Consider the following 19,017-nt stretch of genomic DNA (forward strand, 5'->3'; position numbering starts at 1 on the left):
AAATCATCTGGTTTTCAAAAATTTAGTTTTGCAGTCCTCAGCTAGCAGATTTTTTTTCCCCAGTTAATATGGAAATGCAATTTAAAATGGAAGTGCTTTTGATCAGGAAATTGCTTTGTGTCTTCTTACTTGTACATATAAATAAAATGTTCCTTTGAGCATTCAGTGGTGTGATTTCTTGATTACTGCATAGAAAGATTGATTAAAACATTGGGAACTTAGTTTAATATATATCTTTAATTAAACAAAAAATATTTATTTATTTATTTTTTGCTTTAAAGCTATTATTTTATTCCAGTTATTCAAATGTTTGTGAGATGGCACTAACCCTAAAACTTCATTTTTTTTCCAAAGTGATACACTGAGCCAATTTGGGTAAAATTACAAGTTATAAAAATTAATTTATGGGATGTATTGGGTGTTTACTTTTAGTGAATAATTACATTATGACGTATATTAACATGAAAATCAATGCCAAAATATAAACTACTGAAAGAAAATAGGAGTAACGCTGTATTTCTTTCTTTTTTTTTTCTTTTTGAGAGAGAGAGAGCTTGAGAGTGTGGTGCATAAGCCAGGTTGGGGTGAGGGGTGGGAGCAGACGATGCAGGGCTTGATCTCACAGCCCTGAGATCATGACCTGAGCTGAAATCAGGAGTCGGAAGCTTGTAACCAACTGAGCCACTCAGGTGCCCTGAGTTGACACTATTATTTCTTTTAATTTACATTTTTCTTCATAATTTTTAATTACTAGCACACTAAAATATTTGTAGAATTATTTTTTATAAAATGGCCTCATTTTAGAAATGTCTTTTTTTCCCAAAAAGTTTTTGACTTGTTTTCATGTAGGAAATACACTAAGTCAGGTGTTGTGTGGGCAGTGCTGAGAGAATCCATCTTTGCGTGTATCTTAAAAATTTTGAGTACTTTGAGAATTCCTTTGTAAAGATATACAGTAAATTTCTTTTACTAAATTAGCAAAGGATAAATAGATGCAGTTTGGAAATATATTCTCTAAACTTTCTGTAGCTTTTTCTATCCTATTTTTTCTTTTTGGAAGTGTGCTGATCTAAAACTCACTAATGTTAAAGGTTTGCTCTTAAGGTCCTCTACTGTTTATAAAACTTTTTTTGCATACATTATTTAATTGGGGTCTCATAGCAAATTCTTTGACATAGCTATGACTGATACTTCTATTTCACAGTTGAGGAATTCAGAACTTAGAGAATTGAGTGACTGACATAGAATTTTGCATAACTGTAATGCACAGAATGACTCTGAACTCAATCCGATTTCTTTATTGTGTATTGCTCTTGTCTACAGGGAGCTTTGAAGCAGATCATTAGTTCTAATTCATGAAAGGATCACACCAGTTATTTTTAATAGTGAATCTTACCTGTTTAAAAATAGAAGGGCAATATAATGGGAGAATTCTTTAATGACACAACTGCAGTTATTCCATGATTAACAAGTCATATGATCACGAACTTTAGAAAAAAAAAAATCTCATTGCACTTTTAAGAGCAACAATACGAATCTCTCCCAGTTTTCTGTTCGTTGTAGAGAGAAAAGAGGTGGGGATGCAATTTACCTCTGGCATTTTTCAGCATTTCTCTAACAATTTAAAAATTTCCCCACAATGTGGAACAGAGAATTAAGCACTCTGCTCTTCATAAGACCTTACAGGTACGATCTCTGCTGAATTTGGCACTTTGCTAGTTGGGCTGTACTTTGTTTCTCTTTCTGCCTTGTTGATTGCTCTCTGTCAATTTCATTGGTGGTGCTTTTTTTTCTCTAATACTTAATGTCAGTCTCAAGGCTCAATTTAGCTGTAGCCCTTTGACTTACTCAGACCGCTCCTTGCCCCTTGTGCCTGTTCGCGTACACTCTGATTGCCATGGCTTTGTCTCGCGGTTTTCCTCTGCCTGGTGGTGCCCATCGACTCCTTTCCTTCTGCCCTTTGCCTCGAAGATTCTTGCTGCAGGACTCAGCTCCTCTGTCATGTTTCCTGAAGCCTTCCAGTAGCCTTTCTCTTAAATCAAGATTAATCTTTTGTTTTGTTTTCTTCCATGGTGTTTTGTTTATTCCTCCACTGCCTCTTCTATCACACTGTCTTATAGTTAATTTTATTTGCCTTTCAGTTCCTTATAGGTAACAACAAAAAACATGGCTCTAAGTAAACCTGGGATTGGACAGTACTGGTTTATCTGGTTTGTTTTGTTTTGTTTAATTTTGTTTTTTTTTTTTTTTACAAACTAGAGACATAAATCTGTATTTCACAACTGTGTCTTTTTAAAGATTTTTTTTATTTATTTGACAGTGAGAGAGAGTGAGATCATGAGCAGGGCGGAGGGGTAGAGGGAGAAGCAGACTCCCTGCTGAGCAGGGAGCCGGGCGGGGATGTGGGGCTTGATACCAAGACCCTGGGATCATGACCTTAACCGACTGAGCCACCCAGGCACCCTGTGTCTTAATTCACTTTCCAATAATACATGTACTGGGGACACAGTTTAAATACTGAAAAAGCTAGATGCTGGTCATCTTCCAGGCAGGAGCAAAGGTGTGGTCACTCCAGGGCCTTTCGGGCAGCATCTCTTATAAATTGTCTCATAAATGCTTAGCATGCTTCTTGGCACATGTAGCAAGATATTCAATAGAAAATTGGGTGAATGAATGTGTTAGGTGCAATCACATGATAGGTTAGTTCATTTTAATCATGGAGAGAACGAGACAGATTTTGTTTGTTGGTTTATTTTTAATGGCTTATTGTCTTCACCGTATATTTTCAAGACTGAGCAGCCATCAACCTATATCACCTAATGATTGACTTCTGTTAATGTAACCTGTGAAGTAAATGCATTTGATGTTGTGAAGTAGTTTTTAGTTATGTGGGCTAAGAATTTAATGTATTACCCATTTTGGTTGAATTTCAGTTGGTCTGAAGCTTAGTGGTCTCAGTGGAAGATTAACTGTAGAGATAGTACAAATACTTGTTTAAAAAAATCTTTTTTTATTGTGAAAATTTAAATGTTAGTACCACTTTTTAAATATCTTTTCATATTTTTTACAATAAGCATTTTTAGTTAAAAATAAAATAGTAATATTAAAAATTATTTAGCAACAAACTGAAAATACAAACACAGAAAGAGTAAATATTTGCATCTCAGAAGAATGGTAATCAACACAAATCCTAGGAAGTTGAAGAGGGAGGGAAATTAATCTGGGGCCTGACAGCATGTATTTCACCTTGATCAAATCAAGTGGCTCTTTTTCTTTCACTAGTAATATTAAGCTGTTGCGGTAAATTGGTGTCCAAACTTTCAAAGCTTTAAAAATTAATAAAATCATACCTTGAATTCTATGAAATTGACCATACTGTGAGTGGTACATTCTTCCTAACAAGGAACAGTAATTTGTTCAGTGGAAATATATTTCTTTTAATCTTTACAGAATTGCAACGAAAGCATTTTTCTCTTCTGTTAAGGTTTGTTGTATTGAGAAAAGAAATGCAATTTGCCACTTGAATCTAAAGTACTAAGAGCATCATGTAGTGTTCCATATTTGTTAGAGGGTTGCCTCTATTATTTTAGATTTTATTCCTGTGAAAACATACCAGAGAAATATTTGTTACTGAATATTTTCCAATTTCATGTAAGGTTATACAATCCAACTAACCCATTAGATCATTAAATTTCATAATCACCATGTTGATTTATCTTGTAAATATAATTAATTTGATTTTTATATTTGTGTGCGTGTGAGGGTAGCTTTGAAAATGTGAGACATGTTTTTATTCATTAGTGTAATTAAATTTTGATTAATTTTTAATACTTCACATGTTTTGTGTTTTTCCTTTGGAGGATTGGATAGCTTTAGTCAAAGCAGCTGCTGCAGCTGCAGCCAAGAATAAAACAGGGAGCAAGCCTCGCACCAGCGCCAACAGCAATAAAGAGAAAGAGAAAGATGAGAGGAAATGGTTTAAAGTACCTTCAAAGAAGGAAGAGACTTCAACTTCTATAGCTTCTGCAGAAGTTGAGAAGAAGGAAGATCTGCCCACATCTAGTGAAACACTTGGTACAAAATATGTTCTTACGTTCATTCTTTGTGGCAGGGTAAACTCGCTTAGAGAGTAAGCCAGACCCCTTAGCTACCTGCAATTTGAGGGTGTGGTCAGATGATTGGGCTCGTCCCTCGCATGAATGGTTAACTTCTACAGAAGTTACAGTTACAGAGCTGAAGTTTACTGGTCTAATATGGGTATTGGATAATGGGTGACCTCAGTATTCTTGAATAGAAATGAGTTCAGATTTTGACTTTTAAGTTCTTGTTAGTAGGCTTTGGGGTATTTGTTTTGTGTTTTTTTCTTTAACTTTTTAAGTGCTTCTGCATGTATTTTGGTATGTAATATGGAAAAAGCAGTGAGTCATTTTCTTCCTGCTTTTCTTTCCTAAAGGATAACTGCTTAATAGTTCTTTATTTCTAATATATTAGTTTGGAGAAATTTGTGTTTCTTAAAGTTCTATGTTAATCAGTAGGTTAAAAAAAATTAAGTGCAAATCATTTTTACGATTTTGCTATTTAAAAAAAAATCATGTTTTTTAACTTTGGATTCTAGATAAACTCTCATATATGTATTCTATTAAAAGTAGGACTTCATGTAGAGAACGTTCCAAAGATGGTCTTTCCACAGCCAGAGAGCACATTATCAAACAAGAGGAAAAATAATCAAGGCAACTCATTTCAGGCAAAGAGAGCCCGACTTAACAAGATTACTGGTAAACTACAATGATTCTTTTGGGGTGAGGGGGAGGATTGGAGGGTTTGATTTTAGAGTAGTCTGCTTTTAATAAAGTGAAATGTATCTCTGCTTTAGTGTAACAAGCTGGTCAACAAGAAAGACAGTTACTTTATGGTTCTTCAAGGTCAACATCCTCCAACACTGTCAGCTTTTTCTGTTGCGAAATGTGAAAACTATCACATATTTTCTACCTACCTCACAGGGTTGTTGTGAGGATTGATAGGATCAAATGTGATGAAATTCCATAGTTTTAAAATCACCTGGTAGGAGTAGTTTCTATAAACACTGGATTATCTGCCTTTGTCAACCTGTGGTGACATAATCTCTGCGGTTCTAAATATTATTATGTAAACATTCTTACTCTTGCCCGGTCTCATTAAAGATGGTAGCAAATAAGGGGTGCCTGGCTGGCTCAGTCGGTGGAGCATGCAACTCTTGATCTTGGGATTGTGGGTTCAAGCCCCACGTTGGGTGTAGAGCTTACTTGAAAAAATAAAATTTTAAGAAAAAAAGATGGTAGCAAAAATGGTTGGAAAGATGAATGCTGAATTAAATTTAGTTCCTGAATATGTTAATTCCCAAAGTAAAAGTACTTTTATAAGTTTCTCAAATTTCTTACCTTCAGGTTGGTCCTTAGAAGCTCGTCTTATTTTTCTGGGCTTTGTTGTAATTTAGAAAGTAGGGTGTTAGGATGATGAAAACTCTGGAAATCCTAGCCTGGTTAGTGTTCACAGGAGAAGAGATTTAAGTATCTGAAGCAGGGCCAGTCATACTAGGCTCTCTCACTTCCAAGACCTCTTCAGTCTAATGATTCTAGTCTTTAAAAAAATTGTAAACATACTTAATTTTTCTGAATATATGTTAAAAGGGGAATTAAAATAAAGTATTTAGTCATATCTTCTTATTTTAAGGACAAAGTGTTTTTTAGTGTCTTTGGCCTAATAAAGTTATATAAACCTCTGTTGGCATTCTTTTAAATAATATGAAGAAGCTTTGGTTTCGTTGTCAGATCAAAGAATAAATGGAAATTAGACATGTTGACCATTTCCTGAAGAATAGAAGCCCATTGAAAAATGACTTTGCAGCTGAGGGTTCTTTAGAACCACTGTTTTATTATAGTGTTCATTTTAAGTGATTATAATTGGTTTCAACAGGTGAGAATATTTAGTCTTTCCATTTGTTAATGTTATTTTTGTGCCTTTTTCTGATAAAGGATATTTTTGGCCCTAGGACAGGAAATATTTCAAATGAATTCACCCATTGCACCTTTTCCTTAGAAACTGTTAGCTTTGGAGAAAGTCAAATTGTTATCCAAGTGATTGTTAACGATGGCAGCTTAAGACTTCGGTTTGGCCCTAGCAGAGTGGAAACTAGGGTTGCATACTGTGGCAGAAGAGGAAGAGCACTTCTAGCCCCTGTGAGACAAGACTGAAAGAGCGCTACTGGAGGGGCCAAGACCAAGGGAGATGGACGTGACACTGACGCTGGGTGACTGCCAACTTACCAGCCTCAAGGGTTTTCCTGTAGTCTGGATAATCTGCTTTTAGTTTCAGGCAGTCTGTTCTCACAGGTGCCTTACTGAGAAGTTCAAGCCCAACATTTAAAGAAATAAAAGAAGAAAACAGCTCAGTGCACAGCAACGTATTATTTACCTATGGCCTTGAAAAGACAATAGTGGGGAAAACCATTTTACCGTGTGCCTCAAGGAAATTCTAATACTGGTTGCTTAGTAATACCCTGCACCTTGTGTGGAGGGACTCTGTCCTCACATCCCCTTGGGAGTCTCCAAAGAACAAGTGATAGTTTGGCAGCAGTAGAAAAATGTAAGATTTTACAGATGTGAAGTCATTATGATTTTTCCCTTTATTTACTCAGAAGATTTGAATGTATGATAATCCTTTTAATAGTTCATCTTTCTGTATTTCTGTGTTCACCTTGCAACTATATCATGCCAAAAGATAATAGATCTTAACAAGATTGTCTTCAGTGGTTGAAACTCAGGCTTGTTTCTGTGCAGTAAATTTCATTTGTAGACCATAAAAAGAGATGAGAACTACTATAAAATAGTGATTTTGTTATGGAATTATGGTGTATTTTAAATTTATCAAGCTCACTTACATATGTCTTTTTGCCTCTTTACTACTGAGAGGGATAGGGCTATGATCATGGCAGCATCTTAGCCTGCTCTGATGTATTCCCCCATACTCCATTTTATTTATTTTTGAAACCATTCTAGCTGGAAATATGTGGACCAGCCACTGGATAAATTTAATTGATATATTCACTCTCCTTCTGTTTCCTCCCTCATATACACACCCTATAGAGATTCTAAAGCCTGATTTCTCTTTAGGGAATGGTAGGTATAAGATGGCTTTTTTGAAGTTTCCAAGTAAGTACATATTTGAAATGATAGTTGCACAGCATATGTATGTTCTTCCAGAGACTTAATTTTCATTATGTAATGTACCTTATTGATAGTTATATACTTTACGCATGCTGATTTAGAATTGACAATTTTACAGAGCGATTCCAGAGTCCATACTTTGAGACAAAGTTGCAAGCAAACTTCAAGCGAATTTGAGTAGGTTTTAAAATACAGATTGTCAAGGGAGTAAAAGAAGAAACAGCAGCAATTGGTGCATGGTCTGTTTCTACTAGTTCTAGGAGTTCTAGAATTTCAGCCAGCTTAGATATGTGTGTGCAGCTTAAGGAATTTTAAAAATAATTAAAAAAAGCCCAGAGGTTTGAATGAGCCAGTACATGTTACTGATGATAATTTCAAGAGTATTTGATTCTTATTCCCAGCAAGAATGTTGTGTTTTGGAATCCCTGGTTGAAAAGTGGAGCACAAATTTGACTACTTTTTCTTTCCTCCCCTTTGCCATTCCAGGGTACTCTGGCCTCTGTTCTATTCATTCCTATTAGCAGAGAGAGACAACTATGTATTTTGTAGATGAAGTACAGTATTGAGAAATTGTGACTTTGTGGGTGTGACTCATGAATATTTGATATTCTACTTTTACCTGATACTTACATAATAATCTTGAAACTGCATAATGCATTCTGTTAAGATAATTACAGATACATTCTTCTGGAGGAGGACCTGTTAGTGATATATTGATAAATAATAAGTATTTACAGATAACTAAAATTCATTTGTATCTCTTTCACTTAACTCTTCTCATTTTCTCAGGATATTGCATTTCTCCCCAGCATGTTCACAGGCCAAGAAGACAGATTTTGGACAGTCTCTTAAGGCAGCAGTAATCAGAGACTTTCCAAAGCCTTTTAATCTTGTCCCCTTTTGTTGTTTGTATTTGGTACCTCTTCTGTAAGATAGCATGTGTATAAAGTATGAAAAGCTTTTATCGATTGTACTGGACGCATTTGAATTCTCAGGATGCCACGTATTGTATTTTCTGATCTAATTTTGAGTAGTTTCTTATTAAATGCCCCATTACTTTTTATAAGAACATTACAAAGCTTTATTTTTCATTCACAAACCATTAGGTGGGAATTGCTTTTAATTAATTGGGTCTGTAATATCCTAATTTAAATTCACGAGTATGTCTGAATTATTTTGTTTATTTTAAAGCTTGTGGTACCTTATTTTTAATTTTGTAATTTGAGATCTCTTCTGTGCGTTGATGGGATTTAAAAAGTATTTCTGTCATCTATATGAAAGGAAGCAAAAGTAAGACATATTTAATAGACTGAAGAGCAAAATATTTGTCCTGCTTGAGTAAACCTTAGAAGTGGAACCTCTACTCAGTTTCCTGCAAAAGAACTTGATTCCTTATTTTCCTTTTTATTTCAGTAGTATTGATTCTCAAAAATATTAGCTAGAGAAGAAAAACCTAGTGAACGTGGTTTTAAATGTTAAGGAAATATACCATGCTATATCTCTTTCAGTCATCTAAAAATATGTTCAGAAGTGCTGTTAATATAATTAGGATTGAATTTATGGTTTGTAAGCTTTTTGTAAAATTATTTCTATATTGGGTTTTTCCCCCATTTAAATCTATACTTAATATTGTGTGAGCAAACTATATAGATTGTTATATCAAACTAGACCAAATATCCTTTTTAATACCAGTAATGTATCAAAATCATTGTTTTACACTCAGCCTTTTCTATCTTTACCACTTGGTTCTAATACTACTTAAAGGGTATGATTTTATCATAGTTAGATTACTTAACATCTGTGAGATTGTTATCTGAAAAAGTCAAGAGATGTCGCCACGTGGATAGCTTGATGTTACGTGGCATTTGCAGGCACTTTTTCCTCCTATTAAGTTTGCTGTAGACTGTTTCAGTAATATGGGTGGTACAATTGCTGTAGTAAGTTCACTGTTATGTCGTTGATTGTTAAAATTACTTCCTTTGAAGCTGAGTTTTTGTGTAACCATCTTTGAAATGACAGAGGTGATTTTTGGTGACCTTTTTTTATGTGCCAGTGGTCATCAGCAAAGACATACTTGTTATACAAGTTTGGCTTCATTGAAGGTACCTGTCAGGTGCTTTGCAAAGTATCTTGACCAAGTAAATGCCTTTAATTTATAAATTAAGGCAGAGTTTTAATGTTTTGCAAAGTTATTTTATATACTCCAGATGAAATATTTTGTCTTCTAAAATTGAGAATTAGTGATACACATTGGAGAAAACTGGAATTCCTAAATTATTTCACCATTTGTAGAATGAGGCTGTACTATTAAGCTCAACTGTAGGAAGGGTCTGCCCTTTTTTCCTGTTAACATAAAACAGACCCATCAGTGTTTTTGGCACTTTTGTAAGAAGATAAGGTACAGTGAGGTATAGGGATAAACCCATAAAGCTTAGGTCAAAGTTTCCAAGTGGAATTAAAAATCGGGAGTAGTTTTTTTTTTTTTTTTTTAGCTAACAACAGCAACAACAACAACAAAATCTTACATTCTAGATGCTTGGAAGGATTTATCAGATCTTAATATTAACTCTCTATATATTTCAGTTGTACAGACAAAGCCCATATTATGAGTATTTAAGTAATCTTAGGTTTCTAGACGTTAAGCCATAGACTTTAAAATTTTTACAGACTAAATGTGTATGAATGTGGTTTTTTTAAGGATATCTTTAGGAGTAATATTTTTCCAGAAAACTAATTGTATAAGCATCTCTCAAGTTCCGATTTAGTCCCTTAAGGGTGTTTGTATTTTGAACAAGTAAACTTTTGAGAATGTTTGCTTCCTATATAGTAAGAAGGATGGGGGATTTCAGCTACTAAAATTTGGGGAAGTTAGAGTGAAAGTCACTAATTTTTCTAATGAGCAATTTCTGTACAATTTTTCTCAAGGTTTGTTGGCATCCAAAGCTGTTGGGGTGGATGGTGCTGACAGAAAGGAAGACTGCACTGAAACAGCTCCAATGCTGGAGCAGGTATGAAACGGTAGCGTTTGATTGTTTTCAAGGTCCCCAACTGGAATGCTCACGGAGCTAGAGTATCCACGTAATTGAAATTGCCCTTGTGATCAGATATGGGAATAGGAAGCTAATTAATGGATGATATATTTTTAACTCTGCCTTCTCCCAGGTATACAGATAAACTACAGACTTCGTTAGTGTTTGTTTTCAGTAGACTGGCATTAAAGCCTCTGTCTCCGACATTTCTTGAAGGCCCGGAGACAGGCATCCCAGGGTATAAGCTTCCAGCTGGACCACCTTTAACTAGCTTACAAAAAGACCCTTACACAAATACTTTTAATTTGTGAGTTAAAACAGGGTTTTTGACATCTAATAAAGCTTCTTTTGTAAGAAGTTTCTTTTATATTGTAACAGTTGGTGTTGTTAGACTGACTATGTGTTTTATGAATTGATCAATGAGCCATACATTTTTGCTAGGATGTATATTTTAATAACTACAAAAAAAAAGAATTTTAAAAAACTATGAAGGGTCTGTCTTTAAACCACCTAATAGAGGAATTTAAAAGCGAAGGTTGCAGTTGCTAGATTTTGCCTTGGCTACCTTCAGATTCCCACAGTACCTGTACATAATGAACTGTGCATGCTTTTACATTCTCTAAGGGCTTAACTTCTTGGGCACTGTAAAACTATAAGAACACAGTAATAGCCATAAATGGATTTCCTTGGTTCTCCTGTTTTAAAATCTGAGCCTTAATGTAGTTTTAATATATCCTTTTTGTATTAATTTAATTTTCTTTATTAGTAGCCTAATAAAGAAGACTTTAAAATGAGTATCTTTTGCTCTTCTCTATATGCGTTTTAAAAAATAGTCCAAATTTAATTGATATTGTATTGAGTTTTTCAGGGTTATTTTAGGCCTGATTTGATAACAGTGCATTGTTTTGGTGCCTCCATTAATGTTGTATTAAACCAATGGTCTTTTAAATTGATATGTCAGCGAATCATGCCTTCTGATTTTCTGTGATCATCAAGCGGTTAAGTCTTTGCCGTTACTGTCAGTATATCAACCAAATTTTAAGTGATTTTTTTTTACTCTGTATTACTATATTCAACGTCCCAGATAAAACAGTATTTTGTATTTTCACCACTGTTTATGGTATTCTCAGAATGCAATAAATCAGGGACTTGGGTAATAAAATGTTTCTGGAAAATTCATTACAATGTCAATCTTTCATTATGCACAATCCTGCTGCGGTGAATGTGATTGTGAAAATTACTTACTGTTAGCGTAAAGGGCAGTGCCCATTTCAGAGATAAGTACAGACAACAACATTCTGAAATTGAGTTTAAAAAAAAAAGAAAGAAAAATTGAGTAACTCGGCTGTTTCTATTTGCATAAGTAAGACATTTTTGAGAGTCCTTGCCAGTTTTGTAACAAAGAGACCAATAATCATTACTGAAAACTTTGTAAATTATTTTAGATTTTTAAGGAACATAAGTGCTGTTCCCTCATTTTTTGTCATTCAGATTGATATCATTGTGAAAATGTTTTGTAACCAAACTCTTAATTTTTATGCTGTTTGCCCTGCTTCAAAGTTAAAAAGCCGAGTTATAAAACTCTCAATTACGAGTATTGGTATCTACTCCAGACTTAACGGAGAGGTATTGATTGTCACTAACCTCTGTTGTCTTAATGAGTAAAATAATGTCGCTCATGACATAGATTGATGACAGGCCTATAGCCAGAACTTACTGTGCTAATGGATTTCCTTTATTTACACTTTTAAAAAATTCAAAGTGTGGTTTTGAACCCCAATTCTCAGATATTAATTATAGCTTATTTAATTGTATTAGGGAATTGTCATGTTATATTTACTTTTGGATAAACCTGCATTAGATGCATAATTCAGTAAGTTTTTAAAAATGTTAATTTGTCCTTGTTTAGAAGTTAAGCACCTTATCAAGATACTAATTTAAGTTTTAAAATCTTGTTTTATAACTTTGTAACTCGAGAGTACTGGATGCTGTAGTGATGTCTCTCACATATGTGAAGATGAACAATAAAATTGTTTATTTACAAGTAATGGCTCTAATTACTTTTCTGGCAACACCTTTTATGATAAGTCTAGGAATCCTTTCCGTTTATGGAGTACTTTTTCAAATGATTAATCTGCACTTATACACATGTGTAATGAGTAAATTCAAGAATAGAAATGATGACAACTGAATGAATGGGACACTTGACACCAGCCCTTTTATGTGGTATGTCTGACATGCCACATCTGTAGGGCATCCAAAGGTGCCCTACTTAATACCAACTGTACACCAAAATTTGAGTGCCTTGTATCTTAGTGGGAGCAGTAGGCTGTTTGGTCCCCAGACAATGATCTTTCATATTCCAGAGAACTGCAGACTGCTGACCTGATGGTCACCCCTCACAAAAGATCAGGAAGTAAAAAGGTTTCCTGGGGACAAGCATGTTGTTCATAGTGCTAGCAATTTGATTCTGTTTTATAGAGGCCTATCTTAGTATGGATTTTTTAAAAAAGTGTATCTCCTCTTTTGCTCTCAGATACGTGTGTCAGAAAGAGATACAGCATAGGCATTCCCACACCATAGATTGTAAATCCATCCAATGTGGCTATTCTCTGTTGTCTTTGGACACATTCACATCTATTTCTACATAGGTAGGAAATTTTACTGCCAAATGAATAAAGATATCCTTATGAAAGAACTGACAAAGTTCTAATTTTTTTTTAAAAGTATCAGTTGGCAGGAGGAAGGTAAAAATTCTCATCTAAGAATGCGACGTATTTTGTTTTTAAATCCAATGTTTTTAACTTACACTTGGTTTTACTCCTTGGTTTTTTTTTTGTTGTTGCTTGTTTTGTATTGTTTTTTAGTCTTTTAACTCTGTATTGCTGGTGGCTTTGATTTCATGATGCATTATGCTTATGAAACTCTAGCTTTCAGCACTAAAATGAGTTAAAGATAATGTTTCGTTAATTTGGTCATTGTTTTCCTGTTGAGATCTTTCTTTAAAGGGAAACTGTCTACTTACACCTCTGCATTCAGCTTGATAAAAGAGATTGTTTTATAAGAAAACTTCTAAAAGTCAGAAGCTTAAATGTATTCCTTTACTGCCCTAAAAAATGAAAATGCTCTTTATTTACCTAATTGTTATTAAGGTGTAGTTGGTAATTATGGTTTCAAATGAGATATATTTCAGTGTAATACTGTGAAAATCTTTGTCCATCAAGATAAAATTTTATATTCTGAGAATATTAGGAATAATATATTTTTAAATAGTCAAACTTAGACTAAAAGTTGACAGCATCCCTTTAAAGATAGCCTATTCAACTTTTAGTTAATAATTTGTGGGGTTCTTTTTGGTTTTTCATTTGTAATAGAAATGTTATATGTTGCTTAACAATGTTTTTGGATACTAAAGTTGCTTAACAATCAAAATAGAATACAAGAACAAAAATGAAGAAACCAAAATAAAAATATCAATTTTTTATTATTTATTCAGGCGATTTCACCTAAACCTCAAAGTCAGAAAAAAAATGAAGCTGACATTAGCAGTTCTGCCAACACTCAGAAACCTGCACTGTTATCCTCAACTTTGTCTTCAGGGAAGGCTCGCAGCAAGAAATGCAAACATGAATCTGGAGATTCTTCTGGGTGTATAAAACCCCCTAAATCACCACTTTCCCCAGAATTAATACAAGTCGAGGATTTGACGCTTGTATCTCAGCTTTCTTCTTCAGTGATAAATAAAACTAGTGAGCACAGATTTTTAAAAAATAGTTACTTATCCTATAAGATACATTAAAAACAGTTTGATTGTAGTTATATTGTATTTTTATGAAGTTGCTTTTTACAAATTCAAACTTAAGTGGATATGATAGGGAAGGCTTAAAACTATTTCAGGGGCAAAAAGCATATACATTTCTGACTGATTTATTGTACAGAGACTGTACTGGTTGAGAAACCTTACCATTTAATAACGCAAACTCTTAACTGTAGTTTGGCTATCCTCAATAATAATAATCCAAGCACAATGAGAGGCCTGATTCATTACAAAAAACCAAACCAAAACAAAACAAAGAGAGAGAAAGACTCACACTGGATATTTTTTCCTCAACTCCTAAGACTATTCTTATGGATAGATCTAGTTATTGTCCCCATTTGTCTGTATCCCCCTGCAGTACATTTTATTCATTCTTGTTCTGGGATTTGGAGTACAAATTTCAATTTATTTTTACTAACAAAGGAAGAAGAATGCTTCCTTGATCTTATTTTTAAAGATTTTACTGTTTCAATACCACTAATCTCAGGGTAGTTAACTTATTAGTCTTTATAAAATAGCCTTCCATCATGGGTCTGGATATATAAAAGAAGATGACCCTGTGTTTCTCCTGTTAGTTTAGTATTCTAAGTTAGAGACATATGAAAAACCGTTACATGGGAAGGCGCTGGATAAAGAGATACTTCCCTTTGGCAATTTATACATCAAGTGAATTAGTATCCTGACTAGTAAATGAATGTGACACATTTTCTTATGAACTCTTCCATATCATATCTTCCACAATGAAAAATGTTGGCATTGAGAATACTTTTAGCAGTCAGATATAGTCACCTCTTCTTCAATTCAGTTGCCATATTTTCTACCAAACCATATTTTTGAATTTTTGAGCAGGCTTTGGTACTTTCTTGGTTTGGTTTTGTTCTTTTTAATAAATGGGTAGAAAGAATGGGAACAGAAAAGCTGAGTTGTTTCCTCATAAAGCTTCATTTCATTTTGGCATTTATCATGAAATGATGTCATTAGTAGTCACCACAATGTCACGTGACATTGATAAGTATTTTATTTTGAAATTGTTTTGTATTTTGGTATTATAGCCACAGTGTTACAGCAATTGAATTTTATTCTTTCATTTTTTCAATTATCACCATGTCTTTTTTTGTTTTGATTTTTGTAAAATTACTTTTAAATACCCAAAGCATCAGCCTCTTTAGGCCACTCATATTTCCTCCTTCTAAGTTAAGATAACATGAGTGTATTGGCCTGTGTAATCCTGCCTATTCTAAATTCTTCTAACATGTTTACATGCCACGTAGAAAGAAGAAAACTAAAGGTTAAAAAAAAAACAAATTTCCAAACTTTTGTGTTACATAGCTAGAAGATGTTTAATTGACCTACCAAGATGGTTATAAAAAAAAAAAAAAAATGAGGACAAGAATAGTGTTCTGTTCTTTTAAAGTCCTCATTATTTGCCTGTAAGTACTTAAAGTTGTTTGTGTTCAATTTTTTTTAATGAATCAGGCCCAAACTTATGTTTATAAAAATCCATTTGTGGGAATGAGGGTGGGATAAACTTATTTACGTTAGTTTTATTTTGGCAAGTGAAGCACTAACTCTACAATGCATGTCAGATTTTTGTCACCTATGCCCCCTGCCTTTTTTTCCCTTCGAGTTTCTAGATTTGTAATGTAGCAAAAGGAATATATATATATTTTTTTAATTTTTAAAAAATCTCAGCTGTACAGAGACTATTTTCCCAAAGGAAAAATAACAACTAACACAATGATCTGCAATTAGAGAATTAACTGTAGTCTGTCACTTGGGAAACTACCTGAAATCAATGTTCCATGTTTTTTTCTTTTGGTTCTAGTAGGCTTTAGATTTTAGAAGTTTTGATTTAACTTTTTGTGAATGAGGGCACAGTTTTTGCCTATGATTACTTTTGGAACATGCTGTTCCTTGTGGATACCTTACAACATCAGAGGGCAGAATTTGAATCATTTTTCCCATTTATCTCCTTAAATATTATAAGATGATCCTGGCATGTGTCTGCTTCGTGAACATTGAAGATCTTTTTCTAGGTTCTCCACAGCCTGTGAACCCCCCTAGACCTTTCAAGCATAGTGAGCGGAGAAGAAGATCTCAGCGCTTAGCCACCTTGCCCATGCCTGATGATTCCGTAGAAAAGGTTTCTCCTCCCTCTCCAGCCACTGATGGGAAAGTATTCTCCATCAGTTCTCAAAATCAGCAAGAGTCTTCAGTACCAGAGGGTAATGTATATTGATTTCCTATAGAACCAAACATAAAAGAGATAAAGATTATGAAAACATTAAGAATTTTCTTCTTTTTCCTTCTTACATCTTTTGGATTTAGAAGCACTTGGTTTACTCGACAGATATTTATTGAGTGCGTTCTGTTGTGCCAGGCACTGTTTAACTTAGATAACATTTTAATCCACATTGATATTAACGGAGCCAGTTTATCTGTGTTAATATTCAATTACATTCTTTATTTTGTATAGTGCCTGATGTTGCACATTTGTCACTTGAGAAGCTGGGACCCTGTCTCCCTCTTGACTTAAGTCGTGGTTCAGAAGTTTCAGCACCGCTAGCCTCAGACCCCGCTTACCATAATGAATGTCCCAGGGCAGAAAAGGAAGACACACAGATGCTTACAAATCCTTCTTCCAAAGCAATAGCTGATGGAAGAGGAGCTCCAACAGCATCAGGTAAAAAAGATTCATTTTACAAGTAGCTAGGCTTGCAGTTAGAGGGTGTAGACATTTTGATGTTTAATTACATTATTTTAATATGTAATTCCTCTTTAGAGATACTTTTATGTAACCTCTATGGGAGATAGGGTTTCTCTGTCAAAAGTTCTTTTGGGAGACCATTTACCATCACTTTCCCTGGACTGACTTCCTGTTTTGTCACTTTAATCAGAGTTCCTTCTCCTTGCTTCTTTCTTATATCCTATTTCAACTAAAAATAGGAATTGTTAGAGCTAAAAATAATTACAGGAGTTCTTGGTTTTGAAGCCAGAAAATACTTGATGGGATCAGAACTTTGGTTTAAGGATTTAATAGAATGTAGTATTTAAGAAACACATGGCTTAACTTTTAACCGTATACCTTAAATGTACTCCCACATTTGCTGTCAGAATCTCCCAAATTTAAATGTCATTTGTTATACTGTTATTTTGGGAGTCTAATGTGTAAAATCAGCCAATAACACATTTGGCTGGTGGACGATTTTATGATACTGTAACATATGATAAGGTTACATTGTTTTATTTGGAAGTTTTATAGAATTTTAACCTCAACCAAAGAGTATACCTGATTTATAAAAAAGGCAAATACTAATTTCAAATGTTCTTCTAGTAAATTACTAATTTGGAGTTAGATGGATGAGAGAAGTCTGAATTGAGCCAGAAATGAAGAAAAATGTAAGACTCTTTCTTGATCTGCAGCCTAGAACATTAGGAGTGATTGTTTTAATAGCACCTTCCCTAGAGTCACTTTATTTACCAACTCATCAGATGAAGTGTAAAATAGAGCTTGCTCTTTTCCGGTGGTGGCACATACTAAAATAAAATGATTGAAGTAACTTACTTTTTAGATTACTGACTTTACCGTCTTTCAGAGTAAAAATATATTAAATACTCAGTTTTCCACAGTTTGATTTTTACCAATAAAGATTAAAGTTACTTTGTTTCTATATTTTGTTTAAAAAAAAAAATCAGTGCCCAAATCTGAAGATTTATAGGTTTTGAAACATTTGTCATTTCCCAAATCTGATCCATTGTCTTTGAGTCCTTTTCCAAACCCCTTCTATCCGTAGGGTAGTTAATTTTTTCTTTTCCCTTTCCCCACAAATTTCTGAGTTACCATTGACTTTTCGAGATATTTTTCCTGATGAAGGTCTTCTCTAGCTCCTTAATAATCTGTAGTTTTTTGTGGTACTGGTTATATGAAAAATATGTTAAAAGTTATAATGATTTGTATCTTTTGGGAAAATTATTTTTAGATGTGCATTTGAAAATATTTGTATTTTCTTTAAATATATTGTATTTTGTATATTGTAAAAATATTGTATTCTTTTTAAATATATATATAAGTAAATATGTATATATTCTAATAGTAATGTCACTGAAACATAGACCAGTATAAGCAGCTATATAATAACTAAGAGTGATGTTAGATTGTATATCCTGAAATGTCCAAGTAGTGATTGCATACAGAATGGAAATTCTTGATAGAAATGATTTTGCTTCTAATCAGAGTATTAGCCTAGTCTTTTTTCAGAATTTCTACCATATTTATGGACATACTGCTAATTATGACTGGGGCGTGGTTCTTGTTTCTCATAATAGTTAAAATGTTTTTGGGGAGAGAGAAGGCACAATATTCTTTTTGTTTCTAAGTCTTGGAAATAACTTTGATAAAGTCACAGTAGTAAGACAGTTTTCTGGAGAAGTGAATGGTAGAGAGTTTAGATTTGTAAAATGATGAATTTGTCGATGTGCTGAAGAGTGAGGATCCTCTGCATGTGATGACGACTGGCAACTTTTAATTGCTTAAATCAAGGAAATGCATGGCTTAAATGTTAATTACTGAAAGTCCGTTTATTAGAGGGTTGAACACAGTCACAGTGTTTGAATGTGGCGTGATGGGGATTCTAATTTATTTCTATTACCCCTTTTAATTTTTTATTTTTGGAGAAAGAAATGGAATTCAGGTCATATTCTAATTGGACACCTTTTTATTAAAACTTTGTGAGTCTCTCTGACTTGCATTGAAATTCTGAGTGGTTTGCATGCTTTTTTCTCCTAACATTTTTGTTATCTACCTTTTCTCAACTGCTTTGCAGTCTTTGTTGGACTTCTTTCTGCTTCCCAAGGACTCTGTACTCATGTACAAAGTACCAGGTGGTTTTGTTTTTGTTTCTTTTTTTTTCTATAATACATGTGTGTTTGCTTTGCTGGTTGGTGGGTTTCCATCTTCATTATAAAAGTA

General features: G+C 33.9%; 1 protein-coding gene across 8 annotated transcripts in view; it reads left to right on the forward strand.

The window, feature by feature from the left end:
- The window catches only part of PHF20L1 (PHD finger protein 20 like 1), an 84,667-nt gene that overhangs the window by 24,779 nt on the left and 40,871 nt on the right, over positions 1 to 19,017 (forward strand). For 5 of the 8 annotated variants that reach the window (XM_032416065.1, XM_032416067.1, XM_032416068.1 and 2 more), the window contains 6 exons: positions 3,861 to 4,074; positions 4,647 to 4,775; positions 10,128 to 10,210; positions 13,728 to 13,980; positions 16,085 to 16,273; positions 16,525 to 16,731. In XM_032416065.1, coding sequence (XP_032271956.1) covers positions 3,861 to 4,074; positions 4,647 to 4,775; positions 10,128 to 10,210; positions 13,728 to 13,980; positions 16,085 to 16,273; positions 16,525 to 16,731 — 1,075 coding nt within the window. The remainder of the gene's footprint in view (positions 1 to 3,860; positions 4,075 to 4,646; positions 4,776 to 10,127; positions 10,211 to 13,727; positions 13,981 to 16,084; positions 16,274 to 16,524; positions 16,732 to 19,017) is intronic. The other 3 variants (XM_032416069.1, XM_032416070.1, XM_032416072.1) reach the window with 1 other exon arrangement.

The sequence above is a fragment of the Phoca vitulina genome, unplaced genomic scaffold (assembly GCF_004348235.1).
Source record: "Phoca vitulina isolate PV1807 unplaced genomic scaffold, GSC_HSeal_1.0 scaffold18, whole genome shotgun sequence".
Lineage (NCBI taxonomy): Eukaryota > Metazoa > Chordata > Mammalia > Carnivora > Phocidae > Phoca > Phoca vitulina.